Here is a 17,469-nt window from a genome sequence, read left to right as displayed (position 1 = left end):
CATGCACTTAATGACTGATGTATCTTTTCAGATGTTTTGGTGAAGATGTCTGCATTAGTATCCCAGATATAGATGCCTATGTAATGGTATTTCAGGCCAATGAGCCCAAGATTACCATAACTGGGATGGACCACTTCGCTAGACCAGCTGCACAGTTTGAAAGTGAAAGAGGTGTTATTTTGTTCCCTGACATGAGGATTGTCAGCACAGTCACTAAAATGGAGCATTCAGTGGACTTAAGAGAACATGACAGAGGTTTGTGTCTTTCTTTTAAATATTATTACTCATTTTGTAATGTCTCCTCCTATTTTTTAAAGGATGGTGCAAACAAGTAATGAAAAGGAAGTCACTTCACCCAGATTAATTAGGCCACAGTAATGCTGTACTGAAGAAATTCAATTGAACACATTGAAAAACGTGTTAAATGGTGGCAGATCAGAAGATGTTTCAAAAAAAGCAAATTTTCCATGTAGTATTCATTTAGTATCCTTTAGAATAATTCCTTTCTACTCTTCCTTTCATATTCTGTTATGTAGGGTATTTTAATTAGAATGCCTCTACTTGTAACAATTTTCTTAATTGTGCTGATAAGGTGAAAAGCAGTAATTGAACAAAAGTTGAAGTTTTAGTCTGCTCTTATGTTTCCAGCTCTGATACTAGCTTGTGAGTAATACTTGAAAAAGTAATCTCATGCCTCAGTTTCCTACCCGTAAAATGTATATCTAATTCTTTAAAAATATTTATTTTCAATGATGACTGTTTATTCTAATGCCAAGCAATGTGTGTATTATTATTCAACACTGTGTGAATGTTCAAAAGTATAAATCAAGTTTAAAAGCATTGTCTATAAAGGAATAGAATATTCCTTTGAATATTTGTGTGCAAGGAAGATGAAATGTCTAGTAATTTGAGGAATCATTCTAAACACAGTTTGTTGGACTAGAATAAGAAGCAACTGGATGTATGTCTCTGAAGAAGAGAAAATGGGTAATGGTATGCAAGTTTACAGGCACGGATTACCTGAAGCCTACAAATTTGACTTGGGCTGCATTTTTGGATATGTTACAGCTGTAACTTCGAGCTAAGGTACCCAGATTCACTGCACCAGGGTTGGCAATGTAGGGCATAAGGCTTTCCTGGCTGTGCCCTCCTTCCCAATGCCTTCCCAAATTCCTGCCCTCTAACATCAAGTTTGCAAAGTGGGCAGGAAGTTCCAGACTTGCAGTGTCTCTGCCCTCAGGGAGCTGCTTCAGCAGTTTTGCCACACACTCTGTGCTAAGTTGATCAGAGAATTTAAATATTAATTTGATATGCTACCCTTTTTCCAGTAACAGAATTATTTTTTCACTTGTACATGTTGAAGGACAGTCAGTTTATAACTTAATTTCTTTAATTCACAGAGCATAGGATCTTGCTATGTATAATAATGCCTTGCTCTTGGATAGATGGCCAGGTCTTTGTAATGTAAATTGTTTATGGGGTATAGAGTAACTGAGAGAATCATCCAAGCATAGATATGTTGGATGTGTATTTTCCCAGTTTGGTGTTCCTTGAGAAAGCTGGTATCAATTCAGCACTGAAATGTAGAATTTTTTACATGAGTTTATTTCCAAGATCAAATTTTACTTTTCTACTTCCAGTAATGTTCTTGGGTGCCTTAGACTACAGAGCAATATATTTTCTATTTATCTCACTGGGTGTTTGTAAGGCCTTCATCATCACAGCATCTGTGCAGACTGGACACTTCTCTTGATTTGCTTTAAGTGTGCTGGATGTAATATCAGTAAAAACAGTTCAACCATCTTGGCAAAAATTGAAAGCCCTGATGCAAAGCACATAAAATGACTGAGCTGTTCTGTGATAATTTATCTTCATTTCTGTCTTTTTTTTTCATGCCCCATGCCATGGGTTCACAGTCAATAAACAAGTGGTAGTAGAGGAAATGCTCCACAACTTGGATTTCTGTGATGTTTTGGTCATTGGTGCAGAACTAGACCCTGAACAAGAGTGTTTAGAACTAGATCGTGGGGAGCTTCAAGGAAAACATCTAGATGCCACAAATTCCACTGCAGGATATTCAATCTATGGTAAGTTCAGGAAATTTGTTTTCCCTTATTTTGTCACATCAATTATATATTAGAATGAAAGCTCAAATATATAAGAAATTGGACAGAAATCTGTGATTTTCTAGCCATGAAAATATCCCAAGGGTGACTGTATCTTAAAAAACACAGCTGCTTCTTGATCTCTGGATGTGCTGTGTTTGCCCTTTGGATTCTCAGCATCCCTCCTGCTACTCCCCAAGTAAGGAAAACGACATCCCTGCTCTCTTTAAATCTGGGGTTCTTGTGGACCATCACAGTGGAACATGGGAGTGAGGGGGTTCCTGTACAATGCTGGGACATTGGCCATCTTTTTCTCACCACTAAGTAATTTATTCTGTACCACTGTTGTATTTTTCCCTCTCCATTAGGGACCTACACTCAGTTCCAAAAACTTATCCTCACATATTCGAGTGTCAGGGAACATTTGATGCCCTGTCATTTCCAGACCTTTCTGCCGAGTTCCGCGTGTTCTGTGAGCAGCTGATTTGTTGTGCATTGCCAGAGCAGCGTTCCCTTGCCTGTCCCAGAGCTGTCCCTGCCCTCCCACCCCACAGGTGTGGACAGCATGTTCAGCTACGAGCAGGTGCTGCGGCAGCTCCGCTACCGCAACTGGGGCACCTCGGCCACCTCGGACAGGAAGTTCAGGGTGAAGTGCTCCGAGCTCAATGGGCGTTACACCAGCAATGAATTCAACCTGGAGGTGAGCAAGGAGTTCAGCTTGGAGGTGAGCAATGAGTTCAGCCTGGAGGTGAGCAGTGAGCTCAGCTTGGAGGTGAGCAATCACTGAGTCATGTTTTCCAACCAAGGCCTAGAGCCCAGGTAACAACTCCAGGAAACTGCAGGACCTACTTAGCAATATGGTCAAAAGTAATAAGTGTCAACAAAGACAATTAAGAGCTTAATAATTGTTAATAAAATTAACAGTTACTTCATAATGTTTAGGTAACACCTAAAAGCTGATTAATATAGAGAGAAGAAAAAGTCACTACTTATCCAAACAGGTAAATCAAAAGAGTCCTGTTCTGTGTCTCTTCAGAGTCAACAGCCAGAAAGGTTAGAATGCATTTTTCATGCTACAAATTAGAAATGTATTAAGCTGTGTATTTTTTCCACTGGCATTAAAAAAAAAAGTTAATTTGTCCTTTAGCACCTGCAAAGTAGTGTCCCTATCTGCTGATGAACTTCATAGTCCAATGTAATATATGGAACCAGCAGGCTTGGAGTATAAAACACTTTTGAGTATCTGGTCTCTTATTTTTCTCTTCTCCCAGGTTAATATTCTACACAGTTCCAACTCAAACTTCATGGACCATGTAAATCACATGATATTCCAGCCCAAATTTCTCCAATCTGTTCAGCACCCTGAGGGGAGTGTAAGTGCAGTGCACAGCTCAGGTATGTGACACCTTCCCAGAGACTGCTCACAATGATTCCGATGTGTCAGTGTTTCCCTTGCGGGTCAGCCTGCTCCACAGAATAAGCCCTGAGGTCCATTTGAGCTTCTAAGACCTCTCAGAGATCACAGGTGTGAAAGAAGGTAACTCTGAATTCTATTCTGTCCAAGAATGTACTTTTAAATTAAAACCTGGTATCCTTTTTTAAAGTCTTCATTAATGGTTTTGTGCTCTGACAACCACAGTTAAAAAATATATAGGATATATTTTTATTTAATTTTTAGGCTATATGAGTTAAAACATATACCAAAATCTGAAACCTTTTCAGTGAAGTTTAATGCAGGGCAAAGATACTTGTTTGAAAGTTGGATTCTGAAATCCTTTTAGCTGAATGATACATATGTAAAGAAGTAAAGCTGATGCAAAGTGCAGGCAGTTGTAAGTAGCTATATACAGAGATGCTTAGAAAATTACTGTTTTTCTTTACATCGTAGAGACACTTCACTAAAATGAAACTGAATATTTAATGGATAAACTATTGCAAACTAGGTTTTTTTGCTCCTAAATACTGTTTTGATTTCAGACTTACATTCTCATAGGCAGGGCAAGGCAACAAAATGGGTTATGAACTGGGCTATCCCATGCTCCTGGAACTGCAGTACGTCGCAGTGCATAGGATGTGGCAGCATTTCTCCACTAACCTAATTATGGAGCTAATTACATGGGGTAGTTCAGAGAGACTGCTGCCTCTGACTAGGTGGAGACAGGGGCCTCTCAGAGTACAACCAAACAGTGGGGGAAAATGTCTTGAGTCCTCAAGAGTCTCCCAGGAAGGTTGTAACACAGAAAAATAGGGTGGCGATGCATTTATTTCTGGGAGTTTGAGATTGAAATCACAAGCGTTTGAAACCTTTGAAAATACAAGCTTTGAGATGTACATTTTGTCTCAAGTAAGCTTGAGGCCTCAACTGTGATCAGAAGGGGTCAACATGCAAGTGAGATAAGAGAACTTTACTGCAAAAACTATTTGATTCTGCACTTATTAACTACCTGTCTTCTGTAGTTAAGTGGCTCAAAAAGCAAAGGTGAGCATGCTCACTTTTTAGTTAGGATTTATCATACTCGTCATAAGACACCATTTGTGTGTGCTCCACCTTAGTGGATGGGCACTGGTCAACACTTTCCATCATCCCAGGCACATGGCGCATGGAAGGCATCTGTCGTGATTCTCACTCCAAAGGAGGGGGTGCTATGGGTTGAAAATGAACAAGGTTAGTGAGGTTTAGATGACTCGTTCCACAGGTGTAACTGCATTCCCTTTGCCACCCTTTGTCCCAGTGGTTCCCAGCGTGGCCATGATGGTTATCATCATCTGTGTGAGCATCCTGGTGCTGGTGGTGACGCTGGGCGTGCTGCGGCTCCGCTCCACGCGCCAGCACGGCTCCCTGGGGCACGAGGGACCCAAGGACAACGAGATGGACTGGGATGACTCTGCTCTCACCATCACTGTCAACCCCATGGAGGTACTTACCCCTGGCACTGCCAGGAGCCATTGGCTGGGCTGGTGGTGGGTTTGAGCATCTTTCAGGGTGCAGTTGTTCAGCTGTGTGTGTGTACACTCAAGACCCCAGCCCAGTTCTCAGCTCTGCACACCTTGATCGGATATAATTGAGAACTTTGGCTTTGTTGTCATGTATAATTACTAAAGAAGATGGTGAAGAACTCTCAGGTACAGCATCACTTCCACTCCATCCGTGTCTGTTTATAGGCACCTCTCGGGAGGTTGCAGTTTATTGCAGCCCCGAGACACATGAAAAGTCTCTGTTTTGGCTCACACATTTGAAGAATGAGTCGGAGTTCTTCAGTTCTTGGTCTCAGAATTGTTTATTGTATCTTATCTATACAAATTTTTCTCCTGTCCAGCCTAGGTCCACTCAGCAGGACAGACAGAGGCACTCTGCCTGTCCCCGGGGCGGTGTTATCTCTTTATACTACAAACTACATATAACATGTTTACAATCACTTTCTAATACCTATCACCTATGTTAGACAGTGAACTTCTACTCTAAACCAATCCAAAAGTGCCAACATCACAGCAGAAGATGGAGGCAGAGAAGAAGAAGAAGAAGGCTGGATACGCCCAATTCCCTCCATCTTGTCCCCAAAACCCCTATTCTAAAAATCCCAAAATCTACCCCTTCACCTAGTGATAATTTTATTATTACACTACTTGAACTTCTGTGGCTTTCAGGTCTTCATACAGAGCTGGTAATTTGCTCCACGGGTCATAATCAAACCCACAGGTGTTCTGGGCTGTGTGCCAGGGTCTCGGAGCCCCCTGGCAGGGGTCCTGGTGACTCTGGACACCCAGAGGGATGCACTGAGTTCCGTCAGGTACCCAAGATGATATAGTTGGCTTTGGTTTTAACTTTTTCATGTAAGCATTTATACACTAAAAGGAGGGGAAATCATCAGCAGTTTAAAGAATATGATGTTGAAGGTTTAAATTTTGGTAGTGTGGCTAACAAAGAGATTGCTTATTGACATTCCATTCTTCTTGGAGTAGTTTTTGAATGTTTGCTACCAACTTGAATGAATTTGATGCTTAATAATCACATAATGATGGAAAGCAGATTTGCCCAGCATGTTAGCATTTCTAAATGCTCATTTGAGACAGCTCTGGCTGTCAAGAAGGCACCTTTCTGCTACTGTCTCATTTTTTTAAATGTATTGTAGAAATATGAAAAGCCACACCAGACAGAAGAGGAGAGTGAGGAAGAAGATATAGATGATGAAGAGGAAGACACAACCAGTGCTGAATCAGATGACAGTGAAGAGGAGGAAGAGGAGGAAGAGGAGGAGGAAGTGATTGTCCAAAAGGGAGACAAACAGAATGCCACCAGGCAAGAGCAGTTGGAGTGGGATGATTCAACACTCCCCTACTAACAAACAGCCCGCCAGCCACAGCTCTTTTGTAACAACCAATACAATGTTTTTTCAGAGTCTATGAATTCATTGACAGGATTTGAACTTCTGCTTGCCTGTAACTGTTCTGCCTAAAATGATCTTGTTGTAGTAATTGATGACAATAGAACTGACCCTTTTCTTACAAAGCCTGGAGAAAAGGTGGTCCAAACCTCCTGGCACACGCAGTAATAAAGTAATCCAGAACTTGATCTGTTAGCAAGCATAGTTCTCAATTTCCTGTTTCTACCCTGCAGATGTGTGACAAAAGTCCTGTCACTCAATCCATACAAATTTTTGCCTTTGCTACTTTTTTCACACAGGAGAGATTTCAGCTTGTTATGTAGAATAACTTCTGTGGGTCCAAATACCAGTTGCCATATAACTTCACATTTTTACAGGTGTAAAAAAACATAATCCACCTTCAAATTGGGGCAGGGCTTTAGTGCTACAGGGGCTAAATTCCATCTGTCATCTCATCCTGCCTTTTGGATGTTAACTGTCTTCTGCAAGGGAATATCTGGGACTTGACAGGGGATGCATGTGTGCTTATGTAGATGTGGATGGTGTATTTTTTCAGGCATGCTGTCAGACCCTCAAGAGAGGGATTTTTATCCAATCTACCAATAGAAATTAAAAATGAGTTTAAGAAAAAACAGCAACAAGAAAGGGCTGCTGATGGTTATCAAAAAAAAAACAAAACAAACCCAGTCTGTGTCCATAGATTGAGTAATATGGTCTTATGCAAACTGTAAATTCTAATGGGATTGATTCACTTAAAATCTGTAGAGCTGCTCATTAGTTATGGATTGAGCAATTTGCAGCAAATCGATGCTTTAAACTGTCTGTCTCATGGAACCATTAGCTTGCTGCAGCATCTTACTGAACTAGTGGAAAATAAGTGACCCCATTATTCCACAGCTATGTATAGCTGGGATTTAAACAATTATTTTAGATGAGGAAAATGTTCCCTTTTGCTTAGTGAATGCCAGCTGGAATTCCTGTCTGACTATATTCTATAAAAACATGATGCCCTATTTCTTCTGCACCCCTGCCTGCCTGTAGTGCACAAGAGAAAGGAACAACACTGTGAGTCCTCTTCTGTGCTCATAATTCTCCCTTATTTCTTCTGCCTGAAGCCATTAATGTTGACAGAAGGTTTTATAAAGCAGACAAAGAAAAATAAAACTTACTTGGAACCAAAATAGTTGAAAACAAAAACTAAAATCTTAAGAGGCTGAGAGAGTATTTTAGTTTGTTATGGTAACACAGCATATTTTTCTTAAACACCGTTTAAAAGAAAAAAAAAGAAAAAGCAGAGCTACATAAGCTACATATACAATGTGTTGATTAGTCTGTGTGGTGTGTTTTTGGTCCCCTTTTCCTTAAGCACCTTTCAACTGCTCTGCTTACCAAATGCTGCAGCACTTGCTGGGGTAGCTGCTCCAATGCACAGAAACAAAATGGCATGGAAGTGAATGCTGCTTAGTGGCTTGTCTGGGTTATTTTCCTGAGTACTTTGTTTTCTTTGCAATTTCATCTTTGACTTTTGCTTTTTTAATCTGCTGTTTGAAATAAGCTGCTTCCTCTTCTTCAGTCTCCCAGTCAGTCTTGCCACAGCAGGACCTTCCTGAGCACCCTGAGTGGTGGCTGATGTTGCAAAGGGTACTTGAAGCAATCCTGAGGATACCCACCTCCCTCTGGATAATGATAGTGGATTATTAACAACTCCTGAATGTCGTGGGATATAGGGAATATATAGAGTGCTTGGGGAGGGTTCTTGTAATTCCAGTTTCTGCATTTGGCAGCTAAAAGGAAATACTGACTGCAACTAGGCCCTTTAGTTGAATATCTAGAAAGTAAGTGAAAGAAAAATCTATAATATTTTTTAAATTGGAGATATTTATGCTTTTATTTGTTTTGCCAGCAATCACGTTGTCATATGGCTGTTAGACTGGCAATACAGCAGTTTTCTTTTGTTACCAATCCTGTTTCATTTTATTCTCTCACACATATTAAACTTAGAAAATATATGCAGAATCAAGGCCACATAAGTACATCTTATCTGCAGGAATAACAACTGTAAAATTGTCCACAATTTCTGTTTAATACAAAATTAATATTAATGTTTCCGATTATCTTGAACAAAATGTTATGTTAGATCAGTTCCTACCATCCTAGTATCCTAGATAATTTCTCAGTTTTAATTTTTTAGTGACATGAAGCAGGCTCTTCATGATGCTTGTTATCAGCACATATCAGCAAATCTTTACGCTCAGAAAAAAATATTCAAAATTAAGTTGATATTTAAAAGATTAAGTAGACATTTAAAAGTCAATTTCAGATTTGAAACTGGACTTAAATTATTTTAAAGTTTCTGTTATTCCTGATTATTATTATCATTGTTGCTGCTGTTGTTGCTGTTATCATAGCAAACATTAGGGCAACTTGAAAACAGCAATTTACAACCTTATTGACAGCCTTTAATTCTTTTATATGTTTGTGAATTCATCAGTGTCTTTCTCCATCTAACAGACTTTTATCTTTTTGCTACTGGAAGCAGATCTTTTCAGGTTGTATTCATACATTACACAAAAAGGAAACAAAGTATTTTCTCTACTATAAATAAATCTACATTTTTAAACCTAAGCAAAGTCATACAGGCATGTGTGTTATCACTGAAACTTGATTTGCAGTAAGATACTCAGCAAACTCATGTGTATCACTGTACTTATTTTAGATTACTTGTTGGAGTGCATTATGCAGAATTTTTCATTCAAATAAATAGAAACATCCTTTTCACAGAATGGCAGTGAGAATGAGATACTTCTTCACAAAATGGGCCCTAAAATATTTGTATTGCACTGAAAGCAGTGGTTTCCTGAGCAAAACCACTACTAGAAAATCACAGAAATATGAATTTTTCTAAAACAATTCTAACAATATTGTCTCCCCTCCAGAAATTATTTTTTATATTATCTACTTGCTTAAAAACCAGCCAGAACATATACACACATATATACATAAAGACACACATGTGGGGGTTTTTTGCCCTTAATCAAAAGCCAATTTTTTCTCCTTTTCTCCCTGAAAAAAAGTGTTTAGAATTGTAAAATCATTCAGGTTGGAAAAGACCTGTTCATTGAGCACTGTCAAGCCCAATCCTGACATGTCCCCAGGTCCACCATTCACATGTCTTGGAATTCCCCCAGGGATGGTGACTGTGCACTGCCCTGGACAGCCTCTTCCAATACCTGACCATCCTTTCAACGAGGAAATTTTCCCCAATATTCAACCTAAACCTCCCCAGCACACTTCAAGGCTGTTTGCCCTTGTCCCATCACTTGTTACTTGAGAGGAGAAACCAACCCCAGCTGGCTGCAGATTCCTCTCAGGGATCTGGAGAGAGTGAAAAGGCCCCTCCTGAGCCTCCCTTTTCTATAGGCTGACCCCCCCCAGCTCCCTCAGCTGCTCCTCATCAGCCTGGTGCTCCAGCCCTTCCCCAGCTCTGATCTCTTCCAAGGACTCACTGCAGCCCCTCAGGGCTGTCTTGTGGTGAGGTGGCTTTTTTTACATTAGCAATAAAGAAGTGTATCCAAAGAAAGCAGTTCTGAAGAGCTACCCGCAATCCATGGCACCAGGAATCCAGAGGTGACAACAGAGGTCTAAAATGACATCACATCAATGATCCCTTAAATTTTTGGAGTTCTAATCTAAGGCTAGGAAAAGCTGTAAAACCTACAAATGCAAATTGAAGATGTTATCTGAATTAATATAACTGCCTAAGTGGTTATTTGTGATTAATAGCTCCCATTTCTCTTTCATTTCTACCCCCTCCATAGGTGTTTTATCTTTGCAAGTAAACCTTAAAATGCACAGTTGAGATTAATATCAATATTTACTGCACTGGCTGACACATCTAGAAATAGACGTAGGGTTTGTGACATCTCTAATACTAATTAAAATAAACAGTTGCTATTTTTCCATTCCATCAGGTAATACCTTGCAGTGGTGGTGGGACTGCTTTTTACCTCACCAGAGGCTAATGGGAGGGAGCAGTTTATTTTTCTCTCTGGCATGTGGTGGTGTGAGCTTGCTGAGCACCATCCTCACTCCATTCTGGAACAAAGTAAGGCTCAGAAAAGATCAGAGGGTTCTAAAGTTCCTTCTGTGACTGAAATCCACTGTCTCCATTGCAGGAGCTGTCCCTGCCTGACCCTAAACTGAAAATAATGCCATGGGAAATCAGTAGCCCCAGGTGAAGGATGTGCAGAGGGTAGCCCAGTAGCAGTAGCAGCCCTTACTTCACTGTGGCAAAGCCTTTTGAGCTTTGATACAATATAAATAATAAATAATTTTTGTCTCAGCTGTCCCTTTTCCCAGCTGTAATCTCAGAGGCAGCTTTACCTGCCTCCCTGGTAGGGGTCCTAATGCACTGGGACCAACACTGCCTCTTCCCAAAGTTTTGGTGCCAGCACACACAGCTCTCCACAGAACAGCAACAGGAAAGACTTGACTGGGGTGACAGCAGGTAAAGGTCTGGTGGGATGGAGCTGTTCCTGGTATCCTGGAACAGAAATTATAATACCAAAATTAAGGATGTTTGCAAAAACATATGGATACTGAGAGAGGGAGAGAAAACAAAACTGAGTACATCTTCTCTAAGGGGCTTCCCCTTCCCTTAATTCACACATGCTGACCAGAGTAAGTATCTCAAAACTAGGATATGCCCAGTCTCAGGAGGGATATCAGGTTTTATCAGGTTCTGCCTTAAGAATTGCTTTCTGCCTTTAAGCAACTGCTTAAAGTAGTTCTACACCAAGTGAGTAAATCTAAGGAGATAGGAGAAAAAAACCCCAAATGACAAAACATAAATATCAAAAAGATTGCTGAAGAAATCAAACCACCTTCTAAGTCACTACACTGATTCCTGTTGGTTGTACATAATCCTGTGCTGTGTAGTCTCCCTCATGCTCTAGCATCACCAATGGCATGAGCTTTTCCCTCTCACTGCCCCCAGAGCCTGTGCCTGATCTCACAGCATTCCAGTGCCACAGCAAACAGCCATGGCAACAGCAGCCAGCCCATCCCTTTAAGTCCTTGATGTTCCCAAAGAAACCCACATTCCCATGCACCAAACCATTACGCTTTGTAATATTTTCTACAGCAACCAGAAGCTGTGGTCCTGTATGGTACATTGGAGTCAAATGGGTTTTTTTTAATAAAGAAAGGCATAACAAGCAATGTGGGAGAAGTGATGTAAAGTGAAATGGACCAGGTTCTCTAAAGCTGCATGTCTCAGATTGTGTATCCAATGATCAGACTTCTGGTTGCTGGACTCTCTTGGAATCCAACTTCATTTTTGTCAGCATGGAGAATAAAGATACAAAGAATAGAGACAACCACTAAAGCTACAGCAGAACAAAATTCATACTCTCTTAACACACTGAATCTCAAGAAATATATCTGCTAAATATTTTAGGAGAATTGCTCCAGTGATATCTCATAAAGTAATTATAATTCATCACCTTTATAGGATTAGCAAGGTTCAAGCCTGGTATGTTCTTTTTGGTTTTGGTTTTCTCTGAAAAAGACATGGTCATAAATTAAAAATACACAAACGTGAACAGTGCAAAAACTGAAAGAGGAGAAAGGGCTTTAATTTCATAAGCCTCTGTCTAAGATAGGGGTTTGAAGTAATAAACAACTGTAGCCCTCATTATTGAAACTTAGCAGAATAAAATGAACCCAGGAAGTTTTGTATGTTCATAACCTCATTTCTGGTGATGAAAAGGCAGGCACCAGAGCAGGCACCCTTTTTCCCTAGAGCCATTTTGCTGCCTTTGGAGCAGGTATTGCCAGTGGTTTGCTCGTTATGGTCTCCATGTCTCTGCTGGCAACAGGAACAGTGCTGTCCTTTGGAACAGCTCTGTCAAAGAGCCTGCTGCTGAACCATAATTCAATAATTCTCCTGCAGCTCTGCTCTCAGCCCTCCATGGTGGAGCACTCCGAACACATGCAGAGGGAAAGACACAATGGTTACAGCAGAGAGCTCTGGGCTGGTGCTTCATGAGTTACTGCCTATAACGAAACACACTCAGCAGCGTGAGGCACTGCAAATGTGTGAAACAGAGTTCAGGAGAAGCCCTCATTCTTATTTTCAGTACTAGCTCATGGGGAAATTGGGCATTCATCAGCTGTTGAAGCTCCATGCCCATGTATTGTCATTATTTATGTCTGTGCTGAGAACAAGGAAGCAGCAGAAATTTTTTTCCCAGTTAAGTACATTGTACAATAAAAGATTCAGCTTTCCCTGGGCAAGGTACACAAAGCTTGCCAAATGCAAAGAGAAGCTGTCTTCAAATAGGGAACAAAGATTTTACAATGGTATTCCATCCTTGTACTTCACACACCCAGAAAATTTCATGGGAGTAAAATGCTTTTCTGCAGCCCTACCTATGCCTTTTGTATAAATCTGGATACAGTTTTGGGTTTTCAGAGGCATTTAACTTCCCATCTGGGTATAAACTTCCCAGCTTTCAGGTGTCCTTTGGTGTACTAACCCATAAAACTATTTTTGGCTGAATGTTTCAGGATATACTAAGAGGATATACCCTTTTTTTTTTCTCCTCCTGCCTCCTCTAAATATATAAGCAGGTACAAAAGAATTGATCAGACAACCCTGACCAAGTCTGTGACTACAATGACATTTCCAACCAGTACTGAAATTGGCAATAAATCTTTGTCTACAAACTGCTTAATGTGCAGTAGAGGAGAAGGTGGATGGTTGTTTTAACTGGGCATGCTCTTTAGAATGTGGAATGGATCAACTACAGTCAGTTCCATTAGAAAATCAAATTACTATTTAAGGAAGAGTGAACAGGAAAGTAGAAGAGAATACTGCATGAATAACAGAAAGAGTTGAGGTTTACAGTGATGTGAAAAAAGTTGAAATTTGATCTTGTAGAAAAGAAAGAGACATAAAAGCATCAATGTCAAATAGTAAGAAAATGGAAACATTCAGTATTTCCGTGCCAGAACCAACACTGTCACGATGAACAAGGAAGAGAATGAATGTAGGATGTCAAAGGGTTCCAGGATGACCAGACATAGATGCAAAACACACATATGTGTGTTGTGTGCATAAACCTGTGTGTGTACAAGAAAATCACAGAAGGGTGCCCATGGGGAGGTGGTGGCTGTGGTGATGAAGGAGAACTTGCAGGTTTTTAGCCTGGTTGATGCTGAAGTTGCCTTCTTGAGTTCCAGCCCCAGCACCTCCAGCAGAGCTGGGAAGGGAGCAGGGCCATGAGAGGTGTTGCTACACTGTGTGTGCATGAAGTAGAAAAATGTAGAGCCAAGACCAGCCTAGGGGGCTTGGGGCAAACATTCTGTCTGCTATAACTCGAGTCTGAGGGAACAGTTACCACATAGTTTATTTGAGGTAAGAAATGGAACTTTTGCCCACAGACAGTTGTTGGTTAGTTTTACAGATTTTCTACAACAAACATACTCCATGGGTTGATGAGGAGCTGCAGATACCCAAGGCAGACTATATTCTATGTTGAAAAGGCCCTCAAGTAAACTTTTTGCAGTGATACAATCTCCTAAGTGGCCACACAGTTAGGAAACCTGATTTTTGAAAACATACATAATAGAAAACTTTTTAAGGATAACAACCATCCCTGTGCCAATCTGAGAGCTGAGTTATTGCCTTTCTCCTCAGAAAAAACTACTGGCACATTTATTTTTGACCTCTCCACAAATTGATGTAAAAGTGTGGGGTACATCTGAAAAGAGATGGGGTTTTTGTATGTATTCTATTCCAAATACTGCACCACCAGTTGAGTAAATTTCTGATTGTGGTTAGGAGGCAATTCTGTTCAAAGGGTCATCATGACAGGGATGGGAAGATAACGCCAGAGTGGATTATTGCTTTGCAGGGTAATACATGCTATGGGTGTGCTTCCTGAGAACTGTTTCATCTCAACTTCAGTGTGTTTTGAAGTTTATAGTAGACTTATCAAATCCTAGAAATAAAGATTAGTAGACAAAAAGAAAAAGTAGTGCAAGTAGAGTATTATGCTAACAGTGCAGAATTATTTCCTAGAATATATTTTTTAGTGTTAGGGGTGGGGGTGATTCAACCTACTTAAATGTTTCTAAGCCTGGGGCTTCTACTGCTTCCCTTGGGAGATTGTTCTAGAGTCTATTAGAATTCACCATTAGAAAGCTTTTCCTGAAAATGAATTTAAATAATCCTTTTTGTAATTTTTATCTCATTAGTGCTAGTTATACCCTTTTGCACCACTCTAAATAGTTCCCCTAACCATGATTTATATCCTTTGAATATTTTTAGATAGTTATCAAGTTCATTGCCTTTGGTAATTTACTAGAGAAGCTGTGAATCCCTCCTCATCCCAATTCATTCCTTCAGTTATGTATTTCTTACCTTTTCATGAAATGTCCTTAATGCACAAACTAAATTCGTTAGTATTTCCTTAAATGAGTCACAGTCAGTTCACTCTGTTAAGATGCTCTGTGTTGCTGGTGTCACTGCATAAGTTGTTAAAGTTTAAACAATAAATTTAAATTGAAACTTGATTTTTTAAATTTTTTTTTCTGTAATCCATGGACAAGTTCTCATATGATATGAATTTGGCAATGTCTTTTACATGGGTATGATTTAACAAAGGCAACCAATAAACACTGCAGCCAATCAAACAATAATACAAAGTATAATTTGTTAAAACCTAAGTTGCTGTCATCAATGGGAAAACAGACATTGTCATTCATGGGTCCATGTTTTTACACTAAATATTAACCAGTACTTTCACTTAAGATGGATAATACTGCTTCTCCTCAAATGTCAAGAGAATGCATCTACTTTCTAAGACAAATGCTCAAGATTTCTAGATAGGCACTAACTGCTGCAAAGAAATAGAATTGTGCCAACTCTTCTGATTACTGCCATGCCTACCCTTATATTGCAAATTTGTGATCCATTTCTGGTCCCTGGCTGGCATGATGACCATGGGGTTTGTTTTCAAGCATGTCCCAAGCAAACCTGAGTTCGCTGGCTCAGAAGCCACACTGGCAAATAGGGAGGATGTACAAAGGCAGCTTGGCTCTTTTCATTGATGTGTTTCCTTCATCTCCTCCTGCCTCCTGTACCTGAACTCCAAACCAGAACTGAAATCCTTGTGTTTGAAGAGCCACTGCATCACCTAAGACTCAAGGGAAATAGAATTTGATTTCTTCTTCATTTGGGCTGTCTGCAAGGATCGGTGTAAAGCGGAGAGCAGGAACACTGAGGGTTCAGGATTGACTTTAGGGAGCTCTCTGCTTCCCTCAGCACATCTCTGTCCCTAGTGGGTGTAAATTGTGCAAACCATATTGTAGGAAATGAATTGCCAGGAGTGGGTTTAGGTCACATGAGCAAACAATGACTTCCTTGGCTGTTTGCTGTCACTGCTCTGCCCACCTTCCCCAAAGGAGCCACGGCATGAGGAGTAGACAAAATCTGATGGACAGGGGGGAAGTTGAATGAGCCTTGGAAGGTCAGGTTGCAACACAAAGGAGAGGAATTCCTGAGCAATGAGTTGCTTGTGATAAGCAACAGGGCAGGAATCAGACATGCATCCTGAATATTGCTGCAGTTTGGTGAAAGAGGTTGCTCTAGTTAGCTTTAACTATGTAGTTATTAAACATTTAAATGTTACTGAGACTGTAGGATTTTGAAGAGCTGAGAAATTATCCTGTTGAATGTAACAGCTGTGCTCGAATTGGCTGGGACAATTCTATTTCATATTTCACCATCTCTTGACAGTAAAAATGGTATTTCATCTGCCTGCAAAAATTTACAATTTTTCCCACACAGTTCATCATTTCCCAAATTGTTTCCATGTTGGTGCATTGGTTCTTGTCGAGGAGCAGTAACTGCAGTTGGTAGCATGTATTTTGTAGCTTGGGATTGCTTCCTAGCTGTCCAAATTCTGTGTAGTTGTGGCCACTTCTATGGATAATAAAAAATTATACCAGAGAAGGGATTAAATAAATATATGCTGTATGGTTGTACATACAATGGCTGTACTCCATAAATGTGTCTCAAACCAACAGACTGTTCAGCCCAGGAAAAATGCCCTTACATGAAATATCTTGCTGTTGATGTGAAACAACCATAAACCATATCTTGAAATGTCTTGTTGCAGATGTTAAATGCATTTCTGAAAGCATGAATCTACACAATTTATGCAGTACAATGAATTAAATTACTATATGCAATTGAAAATATTATATGAAATGATTTTTTTAAATATAGATGAATCAGCTGTTTAAAAAAAAAAGAAAACCCAACCCTTTCTTAATGAAAATGTACAGTAAATTTTGACAGACAGTATAGTACACAAACCCTAACTTTACATAGAGTAAGAAGTTGTACAAAAGCTCCTCCATGGCATAGTGGTGTATTTCATAAAAGCCATGTCAATTTGCACAGTCATTTATGAATTCAACATTGTTACTGCCCATATGTTTTCCACAGGACTGATTAAATGCATATTCCAAATAGATCTGTTATTTTAACATTTGTTCTGTACATCTGTACATGTATAAAGCCAGAGTCATTTTTGTGGTCACTACAGCACTTTCTGTGAATTGGCCAATAAATATAATTTTAGAATTTCACATAAAAGGTAATGTTGTCTAATCTTTATTTCACTGGTTATTGAGATGTTCTCATTTCCTGAAACGTAGCCCCTAAACACTAACACACCTCAGGTGGCAAAGGTTAAATATCTGGCCCACATCTGCCATCTCTCTTGCTAATTCCTAAGGGGGAAAATGCCACGTGTCAAAAGACTCAGTCCAGTTTTAGAGCATCTACACAGCTTTTCATCCTGCTGCTGAGAAAGGGAAGCAAAAGAAAGGGAACTTTTGGAAGAGCTGCTGGTATTTATATTTAATAGCCATCTATTTTCCCCCTTCATTTTGGTGTGATAAAAGAT

At 39.9% G+C, this 17,469-nt stretch overlaps 1 protein-coding gene across 1 annotated transcript in view; it reads left to right on the top strand.

Annotated features, from left to right (window-relative positions):
- Positions 1–17,156, top strand: part of CLSTN2 (calsyntenin 2) — a 198,230-nt gene extending 181,074 nt beyond the window's left edge. Inside the window, exons 11-16 of the mRNA XM_030954069.1 lie at positions 32–255; positions 1,917–2,087; positions 2,660–2,805; positions 3,377–3,500; positions 4,838–5,022; positions 6,236–17,156. Coding sequence (XP_030809929.1) covers positions 32–255; positions 1,917–2,087; positions 2,660–2,805; positions 3,377–3,500; positions 4,838–5,022; positions 6,236–6,445 — 1,060 coding nt within the window. The 3' untranslated portion in view covers positions 6,446–17,156. The remainder of the gene's footprint in view (positions 1–31; positions 256–1,916; positions 2,088–2,659; positions 2,806–3,376; positions 3,501–4,837; positions 5,023–6,235) is intronic.
- Positions 17,157–17,469: the final 313 nt, after the last annotated feature.

Source organism: Camarhynchus parvulus, chromosome 9 (assembly GCF_901933205.1).
Source record: "Camarhynchus parvulus chromosome 9, STF_HiC, whole genome shotgun sequence".
Classification (NCBI taxonomy): Eukaryota; Metazoa; Chordata; class Aves; order Passeriformes; family Thraupidae; genus Camarhynchus; species Camarhynchus parvulus.
Note: the sequence above shows the minus strand (reverse complement) of the source record. Positions and strands in the feature narration are given on the sequence as shown.